The sequence below is a fragment of the Styela clava genome, chromosome 6, assembly GCF_964204865.1.
Source record: "Styela clava chromosome 6, kaStyClav1.hap1.2, whole genome shotgun sequence".
Classification (NCBI taxonomy): domain Eukaryota; kingdom Metazoa; phylum Chordata; class Ascidiacea; order Stolidobranchia; family Styelidae; genus Styela; species Styela clava.
Window position 1 is genome coordinate 10,310,912 of NC_135255.1, and position 21,366 is coordinate 10,332,277.

The 21,366-nt window shown below is 36.8% G+C and overlaps 5 protein-coding genes across 7 annotated transcripts; 4 read left to right on the plus strand and 1 right to left on the minus strand.

Moving 5' to 3' along the window:
* The first annotated feature begins 770 nt into the window (after positions 1-770).
* Positions 771-2,754, plus strand: LOC120330660 (lysosomal dipeptide transporter MFSD1-like). Its single transcript, XM_039397540.2, has one exon. It carries the CDS (start codon positions 847-849, stop codon positions 2,365-2,367), a length of 1,521 nt encoding a protein of 506 aa, XP_039253474.2. The 5' UTR covers positions 771-846; the 3' UTR covers positions 2,368-2,754.
* On the plus strand, positions 2,754-4,782 carry LOC120330662 (cyclin-C-like). Its single transcript, XM_039397541.2, has one exon. The coding sequence runs from the start codon at positions 2,785-2,787 to the stop codon at positions 3,634-3,636; it is 852 nt and encodes a 283-aa protein (XP_039253475.1). The 5' UTR covers positions 2,754-2,784; the 3' UTR covers positions 3,637-4,782.
* Positions 4,783-5,494: 712 nt separating this feature from the next.
* On the plus strand, positions 5,495-8,709 carry LOC120330663 (transmembrane protein 70, mitochondrial-like). The gene is made up of 5 exons (XM_039397542.2): positions 5,495-6,556; positions 6,722-6,807; positions 7,591-7,748; positions 7,831-7,962; positions 8,531-8,709. The coding sequence occupies exons 1-5, from the start codon at positions 6,247-6,249 to the stop codon at positions 8,655-8,657; spliced, it is 813 nt and encodes a 270-aa protein (XP_039253476.2). The 5' UTR covers positions 5,495-6,246; the 3' UTR covers positions 8,658-8,709.
* A 189-nt stretch (positions 8,710-8,898) lies between these two features.
* LOC120331667 (protein CTLA-2-alpha-like) lies at positions 8,899-14,544 on the plus strand. Of its 3 annotated transcripts, XM_078114128.1 has the most exons (4): positions 8,899-9,654; positions 10,034-10,176; positions 13,535-13,677; positions 14,287-14,544. In XM_078114128.1, the coding sequence occupies exons 1-3, from the start codon at positions 9,498-9,500 to the stop codon at positions 13,652-13,654; spliced, it is 420 nt and encodes a 139-aa protein (XP_077970254.1). In that variant the 5' UTR covers positions 8,899-9,497; the 3' UTR covers positions 13,655-13,677; positions 14,287-14,544. The 3 variants fall into 3 exon arrangements, with proteins under 3 accessions (XP_077970254.1, XP_077970255.1, XP_039254723.1); XM_078114129.1 differs by lacking the exons at positions 13,535-13,677; positions 14,287-14,544 and adding an exon at positions 10,891-11,192 and having other exon boundaries at positions 8,907-9,654; XM_039398789.2 differs by lacking the exons at positions 8,899-9,654; positions 10,034-10,176 and adding an exon at positions 12,835-13,154.
* A 3,140-nt stretch (positions 14,545-17,684) lies between these two features.
* Positions 17,685-21,070, minus strand: LOC120331601 (tudor domain-containing protein 3-like). The gene is made up of 2 exons (XM_039398697.2): positions 18,655-21,070; positions 17,685-17,901 (listed from the first exon to the last, which is right to left on the minus strand). Exons 1-2 carry the CDS (start codon positions 21,059-21,061, stop codon positions 17,762-17,764), a joined length of 2,547 nt encoding a protein of 848 aa, XP_039254631.2. The 5' UTR covers positions 21,062-21,070; the 3' UTR covers positions 17,685-17,761.
* Between the last annotated feature and the right edge of the window lie 296 nt (positions 21,071-21,366).

The following is a 21,366-nucleotide window of genomic DNA, read 5'->3' on the forward strand; positions in this document are numbered from 1 at the left end:
ATCAGCAATATTTTTTTTCACAAAATACAGCCCCAGAGTATCGGTGTTTAGCATTTTAAATTTAAAATAAAAAACATGGAAACAAAGGACTGTGTTTTTAAAATAAAATGATTCGATTCCAAAATATCAATATGAAAATTCCCTTTGCCATTGGAATTTATTTGGCACAAAAAAAAAAGATACTACAGTACTAACCTAGGCCCTACTATTTCCGTGTAAACTCAGAAGAACACAAATTTTGGGATTGACATCACTGTATTAGGTCACACTGTCATAGGTTCGTCGCTTATAGCATTCAAACAATCTTTGGCAAAGCATCATTCTTTGCTATCTTAGATGTACTAGGCCCTACTTTATTATTGAAATACACCGGTGTGGCTCGCCGTGCCAAGCGTTAGGAATACGCTCTATGATCCACCGCATCTGATTACTCTGCGTGGGTTTGCAGGTTCGAATCCCATGCGAGTGAATCGCTGAACTCCTCGCTGTCGTAGGGTAGATCACGTAACCGCTGGTCTGTTACGGCTTCCCCCACCATCAAGTCCATGCTACCGGAAAAAAATAACTAATCCCATACCCAACCGACATGAAATTGTAAACGGACGAGAGGCAGTGGTTCGCCATATGGTTAAGTCATCTTATCAACTTTCCTCTCCCCCAGGAGAAATATGTAAATCCTATCCTATATCTGGATATGCATACAAATGCTGAAAGATTTCCAAAGCGATAGTCATAAGCTATAACAGTATAAAGCTCTACATCAATATATTAAGGTATTTTTACTTTTTAGATTAAATAATACAAAACTTTCTGAAATTTAAGACCTAACCTACCGGTATTATCATTATGGAAACTGATCCACTTGTTCGAAGACGTTCATCTGCTGCACCAGTTAAAGTAAAACCATGTGAAGTTGGAAATCCTCGTAGTTTGAGCCATCGTCTTATCATTATTGCTTTGATGTGTTTTCTAAGTTTTGGAAGTTATTTCTGCTACGACAATCCTGCTGCATTACATGATGAAATTGTGAATGATTTGGATGTAAGTGAAAGCACTTTTATGTCGCTTTATGCTTGGTATTCATGGCCAAATGTTGTCCTCTGTTTTTTTGGAGGATTTCTCCTAGATAGGGTTTTTGGTGTTCGCCTTGGCAGCCTCATTTTTAGCATGCTGGTTGTTATTGGGCAATTAATTTTTGCTACTGGAGCACTGGTACACAAAATATGGTTGATGGACCTAGGACGTTTCATATTTGGTATTGGTGGAGAATCATTAGCTGTCGCCCAAAATACATATGCTGTTCTCTGGTTTAAAGGAAAGGAATTAAACTTAGTGTTTGGTTTACAACTCAGCATGGCTCGGATTGGAAGCACCGTGAATATGAACCTTATGGTACCAATTTATGATATGGTTAATGAAAAAATGAAGGACCACAATAAAACCTTGGGTGTTTCTCTATTTATTGCTGCTCTGACTTGTTTGTTCTCGTTGACATGTGCAATTAGTTTGGCGTATTTAGACAAACGTGCTGAAAAAATATTGAATCGTAAAAAGAATGAAGCTGAAGAAGCTGTTAAACTAACGGATGTTAAAGACTTTTCAATTCAGTTATGGCTTGTATTTGCCATCTGTGTGGCTTATTATGTAGCAGTATTTCCTTTTATAGGTTTAGGAAAAACGTTTTTTCAAGAAAAGTTTGGATTTTCTTCATCGAGCGCAAGCGCAGTGAATAGTATTGTATATATCATGTCCGCACCTTGTTCACCGGTCCTAGGCTTTATTATTGATCGGGTTGGTCGTAATTTGTTCTGGATTTTATTTGCTGTTGTTTTAACTCTTGCAAGTCATGGTTTATTAGCATTTACCTTTATCAATCCATGGTTTGCCATGACGTTGATGGGATTTGCATATTCTGTGTTAGCATGTGCACTGTGGCCACTTGTAGCATTTTTAGTACCTGAGCATCAACTTGCCACAGCCTATGGCTTTATGCAATCAATACAAAACTTGGGTTTGGCTGTCATATCGCTTGCCGCTGGTAGTATTCTCGACAGTAAAGGATATTTCATGTTAGAGATATTTTTTTGTATGTGTATCAGTGTTGCTTTAATATCTGCTTTGCTTTTGTACATCATTGATTTTGGTCGTGAAAGTGGCCTGAATGCTTCTGCCAAAGAACAAAATGCAAAACGTGCTCTCGAAGAAGCAGCAGAAGAAATTGCAAATGCTTCTGTTGATATGCAACCAAGAATTAAACCAATGACTGCATTTGGTTTGAGAAATCGTTATTATTCAAGAATCGGTGCAATTATTCCTGAACACTTAGTTGCTCACACTAACGTGTCACATCACGGACATGATGAATAGAATTTTTTATTATATTTTGATTTTCTTCCATTTTTGATGAATTTTAATGCAATTATGTGTATCGTAATATTCCAATGTGATTACTGCATCATATCATGACACCTGTTATATTTTGCAGAACATTTTTTAATATAACAGTGCCCATATGTCTCATTGCTACAGATCTCCATCTCTGAAATAACAACCTCGAATTCCAAAATTTTTGTTTATGATTATTCATCTGTAATGCTTACATAGTTATACAAAATATCTCCTAAACTTTGTACTATTAGTTATACCGTACTTTTTCATGCATCAATTTACAAACCAATCTTGCCATTTGTTATGTAGCATTTTTCTGTGCTTCTATCATTGTGTCTTGTAAAAATTTATCATTTTTTTTATAGATTACCATCTAGCTCCTATTTTAAATCTGATATGGCTGGAAACTTCTGGCAGAGTTCTCATTGCAATCAATGGATACTTACGCCGCAAGATCTCACTCGAGAACGAGCAGCTGATTTCAAAGTTTTAACGGAAGTTGAATATAACAAAGTGATGATTTTTTATGCCAATGTAATCCAAGCAATTGGCGAACAATTAAAGCTACGCCAGCAAGTTATTGCTACGGCAACTGTTTATTTCAAAAGGTTTTATTGCAGACATCCATTACGAAGCTGTGACCCACTTCTTTTAGCTCCAACTTGCATTTTTCTTGCTGCGAAGGTGGAAGAGAGTGGCGTGGTATCAAATTCACGGCTTATTGCTGCAGTCGGAAGTGTCATCAAAAATAAATTTGGCCATGCGTTTCAAATGGATTATAACTACAGAATAACCAGTGTTTGGGAATGTGAATTTTTTCTCCTGGAATTAATGGATTGTTGTTTAATTGTGTATCACCCATATCGTCCATTATTACAATATGTTTCAGACATTGGACACGCTGATTTATTGTTACCAGTTGCTTGGCGTATTGTAAACGACACATATCGTACGGATGTCATATTGTTATATCCACCTTTTCAAATTGCTCTCGCATGCCTGCATATTGCATGTGTTATACAGAGTCAGTTAGAGGTTGCAAGACAATGGTTTGCAGATTTAAATGTTGATATGGAAAAAATTATTGAAATTACAAAAATTATATTACAACTTTATGATTTGTGGAAAAACTATAACGAAAAAGAAGAAATTTCTTCCATTTTAGAAAAAGTTCCTAAAGCTTGTGTCACACCAAGTGATTATAACAGAGATGATCGCATGGCTATAAAGGGTAAAGGAAAAGGGTAACCTTTGATTAAACTAAATTAAAGCTCGGTATCCGTTTTTCCATCAATAAGAGAGGTTCAAATTTTATATACGTTGCAAAGTATGGGTATATCTCAACTTCAAACAAGGCCATGTATCTGAAACAAATAGATGGACACAAGGGAGGGTCAAAGTTTATCTACGTTGCAAAGTATAGGCATGGCTCAACTTCAAATCAAAGACATGTATCTGAAACAAATAACTGGCCAACTAATATCATACCCGAGTAACCCGACATAGACTGTTAACCGAACGAGAGCCCTCTTATCTAATTTCCTCTCTCCCGGAATAAATATAAAATCCTATCCCTAAATAATTGATTGATAAGTGAATTAGTAAATTGATGTATTTAAATTTAGCCAAGTGCATGAAAAGGAAGATTTCAAGTAGTCATTGATGTATTCAATGATGATGACTCTCAGTTTCATGGTAGTCTTTTTTCAAACCACATGCTATGTGATTGTGTCATTTTGGCTGTTGCTATTGCAATTCCCTATTTTAAGTCCTTACTTTTGGGATACAGATCCAAATGCTTAATTAATTAAATTAATCGGGTTCCTCATTTTGTGCAAATAGCATGCGTTAAACCAGTCAAAATGATTGTTTTGCTATGTGAACAAAAACAAACTATTTGCAGGTTGTGAATTTATAATTGCATATTATCTGTACAGTTTGTGCTACTCTGTTTATGCTTTCTACTTAGTGTTGACTAAACAATACATTTTTATGATTACTAGATCACAATAACTTGCCAAATATGTAAGGTGCACACTTTATTTTGATAATGCTAAATTACTTATATCCTGAAATTTTTGAAATAGTGAACTATTCGGTATTGGCCATCCCTGATTTGAAGCACTCTTGCTGATTTTTATTTCCTTATCGTATTGTCTATCACCCTATGAAATTTGAGGGCTACAGGAAAATTACACCTAGTATTCCAAAATAGTAATATGATGGGTATCACTTACATTATAATATTAATTTAAAATTGTGACATCATATCTGAATTTTAAATTTGAATAAATCTAGATGCAATTTACAATTTCAAGCAGTACTTGATATTTCTAGTAGTACCAGTATTTTTCAATGTACATACTATCATGAAATGCTTTTGTATTGTTTAGATCAAGTAGATAGAATCAGGTCAAATAGTCTTAGTTATTTATTCATGTTGAATGTAGGCCAATAGCTAGATATCTACCTTGCTGTTTTTATAAAGTAAGTTTTGTAGTTTAATCTATTGATAATGCTAATCAATCAAGTATTGACACAATTACCAACCAGGGCATTGACTATAAGTAAAAACTATAGTAAATGTCCAGGCATGATTAGGTTCTAGATGGAAAAACAAGTGATAATACCATAAATGTAATAAAATGTGTTCATTATGTATGGTATTATTTAACTTACGGTATGTGAATAATAATATTACAATAGGATGTTGTAATCAGAGATGGCTATTTTTCAATATCGAACTTGATATTTTATCCAAAATTTTTAACAAATCTGTCTTCTCATCTGAATATATTATTTACTCGAATATGGTCCAGAAAATTCATGGCATTCCCTTTTTGTTAATATAACAAATGATACTTTTTCCAACACTTTTGTGAAACTAAAGTGAATTATTCCATTCATTGGGTACATCTCGTGACAATTCTTTTGATTATACAGTATAATATGTTTATATATTTTCTTTTTCAGATCTGTATCAGCATTTCTTTATCAACATCTTGAAAGGAGCACACTGATAAAAAGTCACCTAGAAATCATGTTATGATTTTTAAACAAAAAAGATGTGTGAATGAGGTTTAAAAAATTTCATATCAGGGGTGTTTATGGCATGCATAGATCACCTAGTTAAGTATACTTGATGCAATGGACATTTTATCAAATATTATCTGTAACTACTTAATCATGTGATGTGTTACATATGATTTTTTTATTTTGTTAAACAGAGAAAATATGATATAGTGCAACCAATGATAAAATTATACCAAATGCAACCCACAAGGGAAAATTGTGAGGCTCCTGCAGAAATGCAAATTTTGAATGATGTGTGACCCACGAAACGAGTTTTAATTTAGTTTAATCTGCTACATGCAAGTAAATTCAATCCCTTTGCATTGCAAAGCCTATACTCTAATTATTATCTATGCCTATGACATTACAATGCCCTAACAGCTAGCTTGTTGTGAAGCGAACAACGTATATTATAAGATCAATAACCAAAATTTTTATATATGTGCAACTACCACCCAGTGTTAAAGAAAGGTGCGGCCAGCAGTATGAATATATATTAAATTGCCCAATGTTCACATTCAAAAAAGAAAGACGCACTAATCTCTATTTTTTAGGCATGTTGTACTCACTGATCTACTAATACTATCATCATTAAGCAGAACTTAATAATTTCCATCTAGTTGTCCAAAACCAACCCAAGAATCAGCCATATTGACTACAACTATTTATGAATATATTTGTATAGTTAATTTTGTTCCGACCCCTGTCTATAGCACCCTGTTAATCTTGTATATAGTCCATTTCTAGGTCCTACAACATTATAAATTTTTAACTTAAATAGAAGAGATGATTCTCAGACAGTTACTTCATCCAATTCAGCAAAGATCTACTACATCTTCGATTATGTTGAAGAATAGTATACATATGAACTGCTTTAAGTGTCATCAAACTTCCAGCATCAGATCAAACATTTATTTAAGTAATTTCAATAAAGGGAGAAATTGTTTATTACAAAAATGTCTCACCTTATATCTTTCGAATTTGAGAAACATGAGTATGTCTTCAACTTGTTATTCGATTGAAAAGCGACTAGGAACTGAATATGAAGAAGGAGTATTATTGTATGTAGGTGGAAATGTTGGGAATACAATAAAACGTTAGTAAAGATCTCTTTTCAAACTATTTAGAAAATTGTATTTTAAAATATAGCTTCAAGTTAGGCATTTATTCATACGTCTTCTGCTAGCCTAGTCAACTTATTGTCTCAATCAAAATTGAGATGAATATTATTTTGCTAATAAATGATTGTGTTATTTTTCAGGTGCCCAAATGTTCTTGTACTCTCTTGGTGCATTGACCCTGGTTGCATCACCCATGATCTTCTTTTCTACAGAAGTCGAAATTATGGTATGTTGATATAAGGTAAATCTTTGAATAGAGATATTTTCTATTGGGCAAGTCTGAAAATATTAGCATTTTACCAGGGTCACACGAGACTTACCTGCCTATCCTTATATATTTAACAAAGTTCACGGACAATTGTGGTTGCATGTCTAATTTTACTAAAACAGTGGTTTCCAACCTTTTTTGGCTCGCGACCCTCTTTGGTGGTTTACAAATACCTCGCGACCCCCTGCCTCACTTTCTATACTATCAATAAAATAAGCAGGAAAGTGGAGGCGAGGTTCTTACGACTTCATGACAGCTGCTGCCACGAACGTATCGATGGCACCTTCTGCCGTAGTTATGGCGCTTTTACCGGTATATTCACAAGGTCGTGTAGCAGATTTTAGTGCAGCATGCGGAATTATATCTACTGAAACCTGACACCAAATCCATCAAAACTGTATCCATAAGAAAAATGTTCCAACCTAACCCATATTCATTGCCATCAGGGACAGCCCTGTCATTACAGCCGACATGCCGTGGTTACGGCAGCAAAGTTTCAGCCGCCTTTAGTTTTCAATTTGCTGCCGTGTTAACGACATCTCGCCATTGATTTGTGGCAGCTAAAAAGTCGCGACCCCAAGGTTGGGAATCACTGCACTAAAATAATACAGTCATTGGAATTATCTCTCACATTTTGCAATGTGAATTTACTTTTCTTTAGGGATAGTTCTTTGTAGCAGAGATAATGCTTGCAACTTTTGTCTTTTACTTCAATTTTATATCAACACATTTATATTATAGAAATATGTTATCGTGACATGGGCTTTTCTATTTGGCGTTGCAAATCCTTCCATGTTCTACAAATTCATGCAGAGATATGTTCTTGAATTATATCATGACAAAAAAGAAGACAAATATACAGCTTATATACCATCACCGTTTATTGCAGGTCGCTCAAAGTAAGTTGAAATTTTTAAGTTCTGTGTGTTACTAACATTTACTTTACAGTACATTGTCAATGTCAGCATTTCCTTATTACAGGGTTGTGTTCTCTCCAGAAGAATGTAAGATGCCTCCAAAGATCACCGCATTTACATCATTCTTGGTGAAAGGAAGACCTATTTTTGTCAATTCCGATTCAATGAGTTACAGTGCTTACATGAGGATGTTAAGGTGGCTAGCATACCTTTTGAGTATGAATCACTGAACATAAATGATATTTACCTATGTTAACTAAATGGACTATCAGTAACAACTGAGCCTATTTTACAAGCTTTAGAATGACCAAAATAATAGCAGTGGTGGACTATCGCCTGTTGTCTTACACAAAGATAGTGAAGTCAACAACAATTAAATTTATTCTTCAAAATATATACCTATATCTTAGATAATTTTAAATCGTTTGTCCCATAATTTTATTACCGGCTACCCTACTGTGTCACTATAGTATAGAGCAGCCAATGCCGAAACACTGGTCACAATATGACCAGTCATGTTTTTGGGTAACCCGCCAAGTCGCTCCTAATCAACCCATTTATCATTATATTCCTGGGCAGTTGGTCTCTGTTATGGCAAATGGATAAACTAGCAATTTTTTCATTGTGGCGGTGTTCGTAGTTAGTGTAGTTTCTGAGAACTTTTGACAGAACAGTTCTGGGAACCTCTGGTGTTTATGTTTTATACTGATGGTTAATCAAAGATACAATTGAACTATTCTTTGAATACCTTTGATTTGACACAGATATGCATCTGAGTTTGACTATGAGAATCCTGAAAGACAACAACAATATAAAGATGCGGTTCAACAATCAATAGAACGAATTACCAAACCCAACCATGAGGAAACCGATAAAGATAAAAAACCGTGACTTCTTTTCAATTGTTTACTTTTATAATTTAAAGAAAAACTTGAAAACAAAATGTCTCATCATTGACCTGGGAACTGTTGGATAAGAGTGGTAATTTTGTCAGCTATCCGACACAGCCTGTATGGGCTTTGTCTGTAAAGGGCTTTGTCTGAGTATATTAATCGAAAAGCAAGCGGCAGTGTTTTGCGCTAATTGGTTAAGTCCTCAAAATCCTAGGCATTTGTCTAGACTGGCCTGCGTCATGCTCTACAGTCTACATACAGTATAACGTTAGATTGAAGAGAAGCTTAGAAACACAGAATTAAATTATTTCTCTATTCCCCAAAGCAAACTTGAAAATTCTCTTGAGGTTTGCGGGATTGCTTTCATCAGATGTGCTGTAAACACTCAATGACGTAGTTACTTATCGATCTTAAGATCGGTAAGTATATTGATAGGTATTTGTCTGTGTGTGTGTCTGTTAGATGCACGCGATATCTCACGAAAGCGAGATTGAATCTGCTCCAGATTTTGCATGTGCATTCATCTTATCTCGGACCAGAAGCCTATTGATTTTGGGCGAATTATGTCGTATAATTAGCGAGTTATCAATCAATTATTGATATAGTGATCTAGATTTTTGTAAAGCGAGAGAATTTTGAAACCCGCCGAGTGTGTGTGTGCGATGCGCAGTGCGCAAGTTACAAGAGCGGATGATTCGAAACTGCAGTTTCTGTTTTGGGGGATCCCCTAACTATCGATCGATAAGTCTTCGGTTTCCAACCGATATTCTCGTTAGGTACTTGAAAGTATTATTTACCTTTGGTTTGTGTACTTTTGTAGCAGATACCAAAATTAACTATGCCCGTGTATTGTTACACTATATTGATACTTTGCTGCATCGGAGCCGTTAATAGCCGTCCTGTTGACATCGGAGCCGTTAATAGCCGTCCGACTAATACCAAGCCTAAAGTAGAGAGATGGGAAAAGAATTGGGATGCATGGAAAGAACAATTTGGTGAGATTTATTGATTTTTTGCCCAACTCGAATCTGAATCGAATAACTGGTTAACTCTGACATGGGCAAACTACCACCCGCGGGCCAAATTCAGCCAGCCCGTTTGGTAATTCAATCTGGCACGCCTGATGCTGCCACAACCAAATTAAACCCAAATTTTGATATTTTAGCAAAAAAAATAGCTCAAGGAATTAGTCGAGATTGCGATTAAATTTAGTTTTGGCACGAGGCCTATTGTTTTCCACTTTTGCTTTTGTAACACTGTTCATAAAATGTAACGTTTTACGTCACACATGGCCCTTCAGTCTAGGTGGGCAAAATTTTTGGCCCCTGGTTCAAAAACCTAATAAAAAAGTTTTAATTCTTTGTTACGTCACAGGAAGGAATTATGAAACCGCTGAAGAAGAGGAGAGGCGGCACAACATTTGGTTGCAGAATAAGGCGCAGATTGAACAACACAACAGGGAAGCAGATGCCGGGAAACATACATATTATCAGGGAATTAACCAATTTGCTGACAAGGTAAGCGTGACCAATCAGAATCCTGCACGACCGAAAATCACTGATCCGTAACGGGCCAAAATGTTAATAAAAAAGGTTTATGGTGAGGCACTGTTTTTTTTTTTGTACGTGTTTTTCTTTTTCGCTCTAACAGCTCCGCGTGAGCAGTTATTGTTAGGTACAGAGTGACTATAATTTAAAACAATGAGGCAGACCAAGACCATTTGTTTAATCATTATAACAGCTTCACTAGTCACCGCGAATTATTGGCGGTGCGCAATATCATCCGTAAAATACAGTAACTTAAAAATACAGGTACTCCCGTAGTATTCCAACAAGATGGCGGACACCGGAACGTAGTATGTGTACCAGGTTAGGGTTAGGCCATAATTTCAGGTAGAAATACTACGGGAGTCACTTGGCTAGTCCCCGAACTCGTAATAGAACTAAAATATAGAAAATTGGAATAAAAATTATGATCTAACACCAACCTGGTACACATACTATGACAGGTGTCCGCCATCTTGTTGCACATACTACGGAAGCGACAAAATACACCACCTTGAAATGAACAGCAATTGATTTATGCGCTCCGAGGTATTCGTACCAAGATGACGCACAACCTGAACAATCCTGACGTGGTACACATACTATGTTCAGGTTGTGCGCCATCTTGGTACGAACACTTCACCAAGAACGATTCTTTTTATTATATACCATATATTTATATTTTAGGCTTAAGGTGAATCAATATATGGCTGTTTGGATGGTGGACACGAATAATATCAAATCCTATACTCTATTCAGGGGCGTAGCAAGAGGGTGTTTTCATTTTTTGGGTCGGACCCCCCTCCCCCCCCTTTGAAAATGTAAAAAAAATTTAATTCTTTTTCTGTATCATACATAGCGATTTTTCGTGGCTTGAAACGCTTTTTAGACTCTCAAGACTAATGAAAACACAAGTTTTCCGGCGTTCGTCCGGACCCGCTAACTGTTTCGATCCGACTTGGCAAATAGAAGTTTTAGAACCCCCCCCCCCCCCAAACCCCCCCTCCCCCTTTGTGAAAATTTCTGGCTACGTCCCTGATTCCAAGCCCCAAAATCACGTGACAAATATCATCCCAGAAGCTTGAACGTCAGATTTTTTTTTGATTTGAAGGAGACGTTGAATATCATTTAACTATGTTACTTCCATTTTGTGTGTGTGTGCAAAAAAAGGAATAAAATCTTTGTCATTCTAGAATAAATTGTATTATTGTATCATTATTATTATTAATTATTATTGGGGTGATTGGGAGAATACCTGAAATATTTTCTTCGAATCGAATCTCGAATACTCAAAAGGGCGTGCCAGCTGTATGTGCACCAATATGGAGATAACTAATTTTGTTCGCCTACTTTACATCAAGTTGTGTAAAGGGACTGAAACATATGGGCAGGGGGTATATTCACTTGGCTATCACATACAGTCCCCAAACTCGTAATAGGACTGAAATATTCTAAGTTCAACTGGAAAGCTTAAGAAAAATCGGATTAAAATTATGGCTTCACCCTAATTCGTATTTGCCCTGGTACAGGAGTACCCTCAAAAGATATTCGATTGCATGTGTTTTTTATTGTAATGAGTCCACCAGACCAGATAAATTACTGAAAACATGGAATCCAATACAGTTAGCTGAGTGTTCGCACACAATAACAAAGTTATTCCATCAATAACTAACTAGAATTGAAAGTGCCATATGTCAGATGTCAGTGCAAAAATATAGCTGCACTACAAAAAATTGAGGAATTTAGTAACCTCAACTTTTATAGGCATAATAAAAAACAAGATGGCGGCGATTCAAATTTTTCATTCGAGTTAATCACTGAGTTACGTCTCACTGGTGGTTGGTTGGTGGGGGAAGAAGAAAGTCTATAAGATGGCTTAATCATAGGGCGAACCACGGCCTCTTGTCCGGTTACCAGTCCATGGCGGGTATGGGATGATTTAACCAGTTATTTGTTTCCAGAGACATGGAATCAGAGGTGTGGTGGCGAGCGTTGTAAATGCACAAAATACAATATACACATATAGTATTTGAGTCTGGGCAAGCTCGGATGAAGCATTTTATTACGTAACAAATGCAAGTTTTTCCGCTGCCAAGATTTAAAAATGCTGTGTCGACTATCGCGTGTCTAGACTGACAAACGATCCTACAATAACTACCACAGGATGCGAAAGCGGCGAACTTAGCCCATAAATTTTGGGGCTTTTTATATGCGGGCATTACTTTGCATTGACGCTATTGACTTTATAGTTTTGTGTTATTCGGTACCTGTAAATATATTTTACTTTTGGTTTGTGTGCTTTTGTAGGTCTTTCTATAATAAATTGTTGTATTGTAATTATCATATAAACCAGGGGTGGCAAACACGTCGATCGCAATCGACCGGTCGATCGCCACGTCTCGAACAGTCGATCGCGTCTGATGTTGAGGGAATTTTATCGAAATACCTCCAAAAATTGCCTCGGACCAGTTTTGTTTTTTACAACAGGCAGAATACGGTACTGCGCAAAATACAATATACTCATACAGTATCTGAGTCTGGGCCAAGCTCGGATAAAGCATATTATTACGTAACAAATGCAAGTTTTTCCGCTACCAAGATTTAAAAATGCAGTGTCGAATATCGCGTGTCTAGGCTGACAAACGATCCTACAATAACTACCACAGTATGCAAAAGCGGCGAACATAGCCTATAAATTGTGGGGCTTTTAATCTGCGGGCATTACTTTGCATTGACGCTATTGTCTGTAGAGCTTCGTGTTATTTGGCACTTACAAGCATTTTTACCTCTGGTTTGAGTGCTTTTGTAAAAGATACCAAAATAAACTATGTCTATGTATTGTTACATTATATTGATACTTTGCTGCATCGGAGCCGTTAATAGCCGTCCGTATAGCCGTCCGCCAGGAAGGAGATGGGAAATGGATTGGTATGCATGGAAAGCTCATTTTAGTGAGAATTCTTTTTTTTCGCGCAACTCAATCTGAATCGGATAACTGGTTAACTCTGACATGGGCAAACTACCGCCCGCGGGCCAAATCCGGCCCGTTTGGTAATTCAATCTGGCACGCCTGATGCTGCCACAACCAAACTAAACCCAAATATTGATGTTTTAAAAAATAGCCCAAGGAATTAGTTGAGATTGCAATTAAATTTAGATTTGGCACGAGGCTTATAGTTTTCTCCTTTTGCTTTTGTAACACTGTAAATATTGTTCATAGAATGTAACGTTTTACGTCACACATGGCCCTCCAGTCTAAGTAGGGCAACATTTTTGGCCCCTGGTTCAAAAACGTAATAACAAAAAGTTTTCATTTTTTGTTACGTCACAGGAAAGAGTTATGAATCCGCTGAAGAAGAGGGGATACGGCACAACATTTGGTTGGAGAATAAGGCGAAGATTGATCAACATAACGATGAAGCAGATGCCGGGCAACATACATATTATATGAAAATTAACCAATTTTCTGACAGGGTAAGCGTGACCAGTCAGAATCATTTACCACCGAAAATCAATGATGCGTAACTGGTCAGAACTCGTGCCAAAACTAAATTTGATCGAAATCTCAATAAATTTTTAGCTGAAACATAAGAATTAGTTGTGGCAGCATCAGGCGGCCAGATTGAATAACCCAACGGGCCGAATTTGGCACGCGCTGGTTTCTCGTATTTTGCCCATTTTGCGTTCTAGATACTGCCAATTGTTACGTCATTATGACAGCTTAAGCAGCCACCGCAAATTATTGGCGGTGCGCCATATGATCCGGAAATGCAGGTACTCCCGTAATATGTGATCCAAGATGGCGGACACCGGAACGTAACATGTGTACCAGGTTAGGGTTAGGCAATAATTTCAGGTACAAATACTACGGGAGTCACTTGGCTAGGCTCCGAACTCGTAATAGAACTAAAATAAGAAAAATTAGAATAAAATTATGGCCTAACACTAACTGGTACACATACTATGTTCAGGTGTCCGCCATCTTGTTGCACATACTACGAGAGCGACAAAATACACCACCTCGAAATGAACCGTAATTGATTTATATATACTTTATATATATATACTATATTTGTATTTCAGGCTGAAGGAGAAGAAATACATAACGGCTTGGATGTTGGACCCGAATAATCTCAAATCATCTCCATACGCTATTCAGAAACTAGAACGTCAAATTTATTTTTGATTTAATATCATTTAACTATGTTACTTTCATTTTGTGTGTGTGAGCCGAAAAAGAAAAAGAAAATTTTTGTAATTTTATAATAAATTAATTTATTGTAATTTTCATTCACACCAATCGTTTTGATCTCCAAATAAATTCTTCAATGCATTGATATGACGTAATTTATGGTATTATTACGTCACTTTGAGTTAAGAATAATAAATAGGTGCTTAAACCTCCACGGAGTTTTTGCAAAGTAAGGACGACAAAGGCCAGTATTGAGAAAAAGTCTCTAAACTCCGAGTAGGGCTGGGCATTTTCAAATACCTAAAGATTTTAGAATCGAATATTATTTCGAATCTCGAATACTCAAAAGATATTCAATTGGGTACATGTCTTACATGATCCGTATAATGCAGGTACTCCCGAAGTATGTGAACCAAAATGGCGGACACCGGGAGGTAGTAGGTGTACCAGGTTAGGGTTAAGCGATTATTTCAGGTAAAAATACTACGGGAATCACGGCTGGTCCCCGAACTCACAATAGAACTAAAATAAGGAAAATTGGAATAAAATTATGGCCCAACCTTAACCTGGTACACATACTACGTTTCGGTGTTGGCCATATTGTTCGCATACTTCGAGAGTACCTTTAATTGCATGTGAAAATTATTATTTATCCAGTTAGGTTCTGGGTTATGAATACAAATTTCGCAAGAAATCAATTTTTTAAATCATTGCTAACCCCAACTAAATAATTACTAATTTGTTATTTGAAACGTGGCGAGGGTGTTCTTTTCAAATCTAGCATTTTTGCATTAGGGGCGGAGCTTTGTACAAAAGACTCGATGGGACAGTGATAACAGGATTTTGTCTTGAAATAAAAATTCCAATGCCTTGACATGACGTCATTCACGATATTATTACGTCACGTTGAGTTTAGAATGATAAATATTTGATTGAAATTCGTGGAAGTTTTTGCAAAGTCAGGAAGAAAAAGGTTAGTGGAAGGGAGTCCCTTAACCACGAGTAGCTCTGGGCATTTTCGAATACCTGAAAATTTTAAATCGAATATTGTTTTCGAATCGAATCTCGAATAAAAGGGCGTGCCACAAGTGTGTGTACCAATATGGAGGTAACTAATTTTGTTCGCCTACTTTACATCAAGTTGTGTAAAGGGACTGAAACATATGGGCAAAGGGTATATTCACTTGGCTATCACATACAGTCCCCAAACTCGTAATAGGACTAAAATATTCCAAGTTCAACTGGAAACCTTAAACCGGAATAAAATTATAATCCGTATTTGCCTTGGTACATGGGTACTCTCAAGAGATATTCAATTGCATGTTTTTTTTTTATTGTAATGAGTCCACCAGATCAGATAAATTACTGAAAACATGGAATCCGATACTCAAACAGTTAGATGAGTGTTCGCACACAATAAGAAAGTTATTCCATCAATAACTAACTAGAATTGAAAGTACCATATGTCAAATGGCAGTGCAAAAATGTAGCTTCACTACAAAAATTGAGGAATTTAACCTCAACCTTTATAGGCAAAATAAAAAACAAGATGGCGGCGATTCAAAATTTTAATTTGAGTTAATCACTGAGTTACGTCTTACTGGTGGTTATTACTTATCGATCTTAAGATCGGTAAGTATATTGATAGGTATTTGTCTGTATGTATGTCTGTCTGTATGTATGTCTGTCTGTATGTATGTCTGTCTGTTAGATGCACGCGATATCTCACGAAAGCGAGATTGAATCTGCTCCAGATTTTGCATGTGCATTCATCTTATCTCGGACCAGTAGCCTATTGATTTTGGGCGAATTATGTCGTATAATTAGCGAGTTATCAATCAATTATTGATATAGTGATTAAATTTTTGTAAAGCGAGAGAATTTTGAAACCCGCCGAGTGTGTGTGTGCGATGCGCAGTGCGCAAGTTACAAGAGCGGATGAATCGAAACTGCAGTTTCTGTTTTGGGGGATCCCCTAACTATCGATCGATAAGTCTTCGGTTTCCAACCGATATTCTCGTTTGGTGGGTTGACGGCTTAATCCTTTGACGAACAACCGCCACTCGTCCTGTTATCAGTCCATGGCGGGTATGGGATGATTTAGCCAGTTAATTGTTTTCAGAGACATGGAATCAGAGGTGTGGTGGCGAGCGTATTCCTACGTATTAGCACGATGCGTCACACGATCCATCCAGATGAATATGAGTCACATGACACCCCCCCCCCCCCCCCCCCCCCAAAAAATAATAATAATAAGAAAATTCAGCATTTTCATAGATTTCGATTCATATGCCTTTTCCAACACCATTTCGCTCCACTCTTGAACGATTTACTTATAGTCGGACGTTTTCTGGCTTGCCATTAATAACTAATTCTTTTACTAAATGAACCAAACGAGATAGACGAAAATGTGCGTTCATATGCCTTGGATAACTTCGACAGCGAAGTACGTGTGTGGAGCAATCCTTTAAGATGGTGACCGTACATTTGAACCCACGTGTATATCCGCGGGTTCAATCTATATGCGGGTGCTAAAACACATGGGTTAGGGTTAGTATGGGTTCAACCAAAAAAATTTCTATAAGTGCAATAGCATTCAGGTGCAATTGTCGTGGGTTCAAATGTACGGGAACCCTTTTATTACTTATCGATTTTAATCGGTAAGTATGTTGGTAGGTATTTGTCTGTTTGATGCACGCGATATTCCATGAAAGCGGGATTGAACGGGCTCCAGATTTTGCATGTGCATTCATCATATGTCGGACCAGAAGCCTATTGATTTTGGATGGATTATGTCGTATAATTAGCGAGTTATTAATTAATTAGTGATGGACAGGATGAAGGTGTCACTATGGAGTAAGAGCGCTGTTTTGGGGATCCCCTAACTTTCGATCGATAAGTCTTCGGTCTCCGACCGATATTCTCGTTTTGTTTTTGATAAACTTATACCAGGCCTTAGTGACTGGTACCAGGATGGACTGGGGTACTCTATAAAGAAGGGCACAAGTCTCATCCGTATAGCGCAATAATAGTGTGTACATGGGCTTGTGATTCTGTAACGCCAATAAGAATCTAAATTATAGACAGACACTAATCAGAGTCTGCTATGCACAGTGCACACTTTCATTAAAATCCCCTGCTTATGCCATATTTTAGTGGGTTGTCACCAGATTCACCATGCCACTACTAGTGTAACTCAAGTTTCTTTTTATTGAAGTTTAGATCGATACTCTTAAATTCTAAAGCTGTAACAATTATATTCAGGGTAATTCTTCCACAAGCAGTCGTATTCAGTCAAGAGTTTGTATTAATTCAATTGCACGAAAAGTATTACAGTATAACAAAACAGACATGTGCTTTATGTTATCAGCTACTGTTTCTGCTTTTTGGTGGAACATACAGTTGCAGTGGAGGTTTACCAGGTCGAGAATTCTGCCTTGGTCTCTGTGGGTTCCCCATATAAGGTAAATTCTGCCCATTGTCTCTGTTGTGTGAGAATTGAGTTGCTGAAAAGGGGAAATTGATAATGTTAAAAATGAGCCACTAAAAAGGGCAAATTGATAATGAAAGGATTGCTAAGGTTTCTCGCTCAAACTAGTGGCCGTTAGGAAATATTCTGCACTCGCAATAGAAGACTTGATAATACACAAAAAATGTAAACCATTTTAATGCGATTGCTGCCTATTAGAAAAATTTTATATAGAAGAACGAGCTGGAACCTCTTTTGTTTTAAACTCAAACATTGAGAGTTCCGAAGCTAGTAATCCTATCTCAATAGCCGTTTGGCTGAAAATTTTGTTATTTTTTTCTCCATAATAGCAATCTATCTAGCCATCATGCTATACACAAACTGTTGTCATTCTAATAAAATATTTATATTTAAGAAAAATCACTCGTACAGTCAAACTAAATATTTTAGTTTAATAACTTTAACATCAATTTCATATACTTGTGTATGCCAAAATTGCAGTAAAAATGATAATGGCACCTGGCGTATAGGTAGCTTACCCCCTTAGTATGTGTACCAGGATAGGGTTAAGCCATAATTTTATTCCGACTTTCCTTATTTTGGTTCTATTAGGAGTTCAGGACTGTCTGTGTTAGCCAAGTGAATATACACCCTCCTGACCATAGGTTTCAATCCCTTTACACTACTTGATGTAAAGTAGGCAAGCAAAATAGTTACGTACATATACATTTCTGAAGCGCCTGTGTATATTATGAATATTAAATAAACAAAGGAATAAATTTTCACTCACCTCCATGAAATGATGTTTTATCATCATCGAAAGGCTTCATATCGAATAATTGTACTTCTTCATAATTTCCAAAACCTAGGAATTGAACAACAGCGGTTGGAGCAGTTGGATGTAAATCAGTGATGATTGCTCTATAATAGCACCGATCTTCCCAATACCTTGCTAAACAGTGGCTTCCAACATAGAACTTGGGAAGAGAAACATGAACCTGGGGGCCATTTGAATGAGACTTCACAATAACGTCATGTGAGGGAGTCGATTGATTAATGTTGATATGAATTGAAGTATCAGTATTAGGCGCTGCCGTACCGAAAGTGGTTGGGCCCCTTTGAGATGGTGGAGGATTTATTGATAAATCTCTAAAGTTTTGGTTTATGTTAAATTCGCTGGCTTCTCCAGAAAGTTTGGAATTGCTCTCCCCTTTCATTGTATTTTGTGGAAAGTGGGGTATAGCTGTATGCTTGATATTCTCATTTTTAACAAAACTGTTGCCTTTTTTAAAACGAGGCGGAATGTCTGATGCATGCCTTTCGTTAACTCTGTGTTGATTCTGATGTCCTGAGGTACGATTTTTATCAGATTCTCGAGATTGTGTATTTCCTTCATTTCTAGTATCTTGAGATCGTCTGGGATTTTCAGAAGCACGTGTAGAGCTGTATCGTTTTCCACTCTCCATTCGTTCATTTCGACTATCTTTTTCAGTCATTTGTGAATCAATTTTCGGGGTAATATCGCTCTCTCGTCCAATCTTTCCACTTCTTCCCTTTCCATATGGTTCATCAGTTTTCGAATCATTCAATCTTTTATCATAAGTTTTAAATTTTTGAGGATTATCTGATTGACTCTCCCATTTATTATACCCTCTGCTTTTATATGAATCATTTTCTCTTCTATCTTCCCTCCTCTCCATTCGACCACCGCCTCTGCCACGCCCCCGCTCATTGAACCTTCGGTTTCCGCCACGTGATCTTGAATTATAGCCTCTGTTTGACTCTTGGTACCAATTTTTGTTATCATTACGTTGGTTTGAGGCTTCATTTTGATAGGATTTTTTGTAATAATCGTTTCCATTTTGTTTCTTACTCGGTTCTGGAACAGATATTTTAGATTCTACAAAATCAAACAATGTTGCTGAATTGGAGGGTTGTGACATTGGATGCTCATTTTCCTCTTCTCCATGAAATGAGCGGCCACTTCCTCTTCCACGGTTACCCCTACGAAATCCTCTGTTATCACCCCGTCCTCTATGTCCTCTTTGTCGTTCTTTCTGAGAATCTTCTGCATTAGCATTTACGACTAACATCTCCATAGTGCTTTCAAAGTCGTTATCGCATTTTTGCATGAAGAAAACGACATCATCTCTCTTGAATCCCATTTCTACAAATTCGTTCACTGTTTTCAAGTGTACGTTTTCACCACTCTGAGTTGACAACTCTCGATAAATTCTAGCGCTTTTATTTTGTGAATTGGTTTTCTCTTCATTTGATGAAGGTTGCTTGCTAAACTTCGGTCTGCTATCTTTATGAACTGGATCAGATGAGGATTTGTTATCTTCATAACTCGGGGCCGATGTCGGCCTTTTGCCGAAGTTTGCTCTTACATCAGATGAAAAAGTTTTCGAAACCTGAACAGATGCTTTGGCTACTTCTGCAATGGCAGCTTTACGTTGTTCATTGAATTCATCATCTTCAGCTTCGTCATGCTTTGCATCTCCTTTTAAAGATTTATTACTTTTGTTATATTTCTGAATATTTTTTCCAAACGCTACAAAAGGAGGTGGTGCCCCCTCTGCAACAATTCCCGCCCTACTGAGCCCTGCAGCATCGAGGGCTATTTTCCATCTTGTATAGAGCTTTTCAACTCTGCCACCTAAAATTTTTACACTGCCAGGCTCTAATTGTAATTGGCCATGAGTAACGGCGATACTTCCAATGAGTCTGATTTTGGTTCCTGGTGCAGTCTTGAGAGAAATTTGTTCAATATGTTCATATTCTATACCTGTGATTGTGGAGACTCCGTCGGTTAAAGTTACCCTCAGCATACGAGGAGCAATATTAGAATATTCATTTTCTTTAGGAGCAGTGATATTTCTGATTTTGCTAACCTGCAATACTACTGGTCCAACTAATAAATTGTCTGTACAAGAAGAAATCTTTTCTTGTATATATTTGTATCCGATATTAGATAGATCAGTATCGAGTGCCAATTTTTTTATTTTCCCGTATGTCAGTTCTTCTTTATCTGATAAATTTTTCTGAAGGTCATTCAAGGCAGATTCCTTCAAATGCCAACCTTCGTCTTCAAGAATCTTTCCAATACTTTCCATTGAAAAAGATGAGACACAATCTTCAAGTTGACTAAAGCTAAAAAGTCTGAAAAAGGAATGTATCATTGAGTTTTTTGACATACAGGTATCTGGACATATACACCACCACCGCAATCTGGCAATGAGTATTAGAGTACATCACATTTATACCATGTTGACGTTTTTAAAATTTTACTATACTTCCATAATCTAATCATTTAATATAAAATTGCAAAAGGTTTTCCTGAAGTTGTATTGATCAGTTTACTTGTTTATACAATACTGTAAACCAGTGATTCCCAAACTTTTTTATTTGTTGTCGTTTTGTTTTTGACTGCGTAAAGCGATTAAAATTATGTATGAAATACAACACGTCCGTCCCATATTTTTTCTTTTTGTTTGGAGAT

What these genes read in the sequence shown, in the direction of transcription:
- LOC120330660 (XM_039397540.2), top strand. Translation starts at nt 847, where the DNA reads ATGGAAACTGATCCACTTGTTCGAAGACGTTCATCTGCTGCACCAGTT.
- LOC120331667 (XM_078114128.1), top strand. Translation starts at nt 9,498, where the DNA reads ATGCCCGTGTATTGTTACACTATATTGATACTTTGCTGCATCGGAGCC. An exon ending in TGCATGGAAAGAACAATTTG is followed by an intron (nt 9,655 to 10,033) that starts GTGAGATTTATT and finishes GTTACGTCACAG; the next exon opens with GAAGGAATTATGAAACCGCT. An exon ending in TTAACCAATTTGCTGACAAG is followed by an intron (nt 10,177 to 13,534) that starts GTAAGCGTGACC and finishes GTTACGTCACAG; the next exon opens with GAAAGAGTTATGAATCCGCT.
- LOC120331601 (XM_039398697.2), bottom strand. Translation starts at nt 21,061, where the DNA reads ATGTCAAAAAACTCAATGATACATTCCTTTTTCAGACTTTTTAGCTTT. An exon ending in TAAAACATCATTTCATGGAG is followed by an intron (nt 17,902 to 18,654) that starts GTGAGTGAAAAT and finishes TCCCCTTTTCAG; the next exon opens with CAACTCAATTCTCACACAAC.
- LOC120330663 (XM_039397542.2), top strand. Translation starts at nt 6,247, where the DNA reads ATGATTCTCAGACAGTTACTTCATCCAATTCAGCAAAGATCTACTACA. An exon ending in TTTATTGCAGGTCGCTCAAA is followed by an intron (nt 7,749 to 7,830) that starts GTAAGTTGAAAT and finishes TCCTTATTACAG; the next exon opens with GGTTGTGTTCTCTCCAGAAG. An exon ending in GCTTACATGAGGATGTTAAG is followed by an intron (nt 7,963 to 8,530) that starts GTGGCTAGCATA and finishes GATTTGACACAG; the next exon opens with ATATGCATCTGAGTTTGACT.
- LOC120330662 (XM_039397541.2), top strand. Translation starts at nt 2,785, where the DNA reads ATGGCTGGAAACTTCTGGCAGAGTTCTCATTGCAATCAATGGATACTT.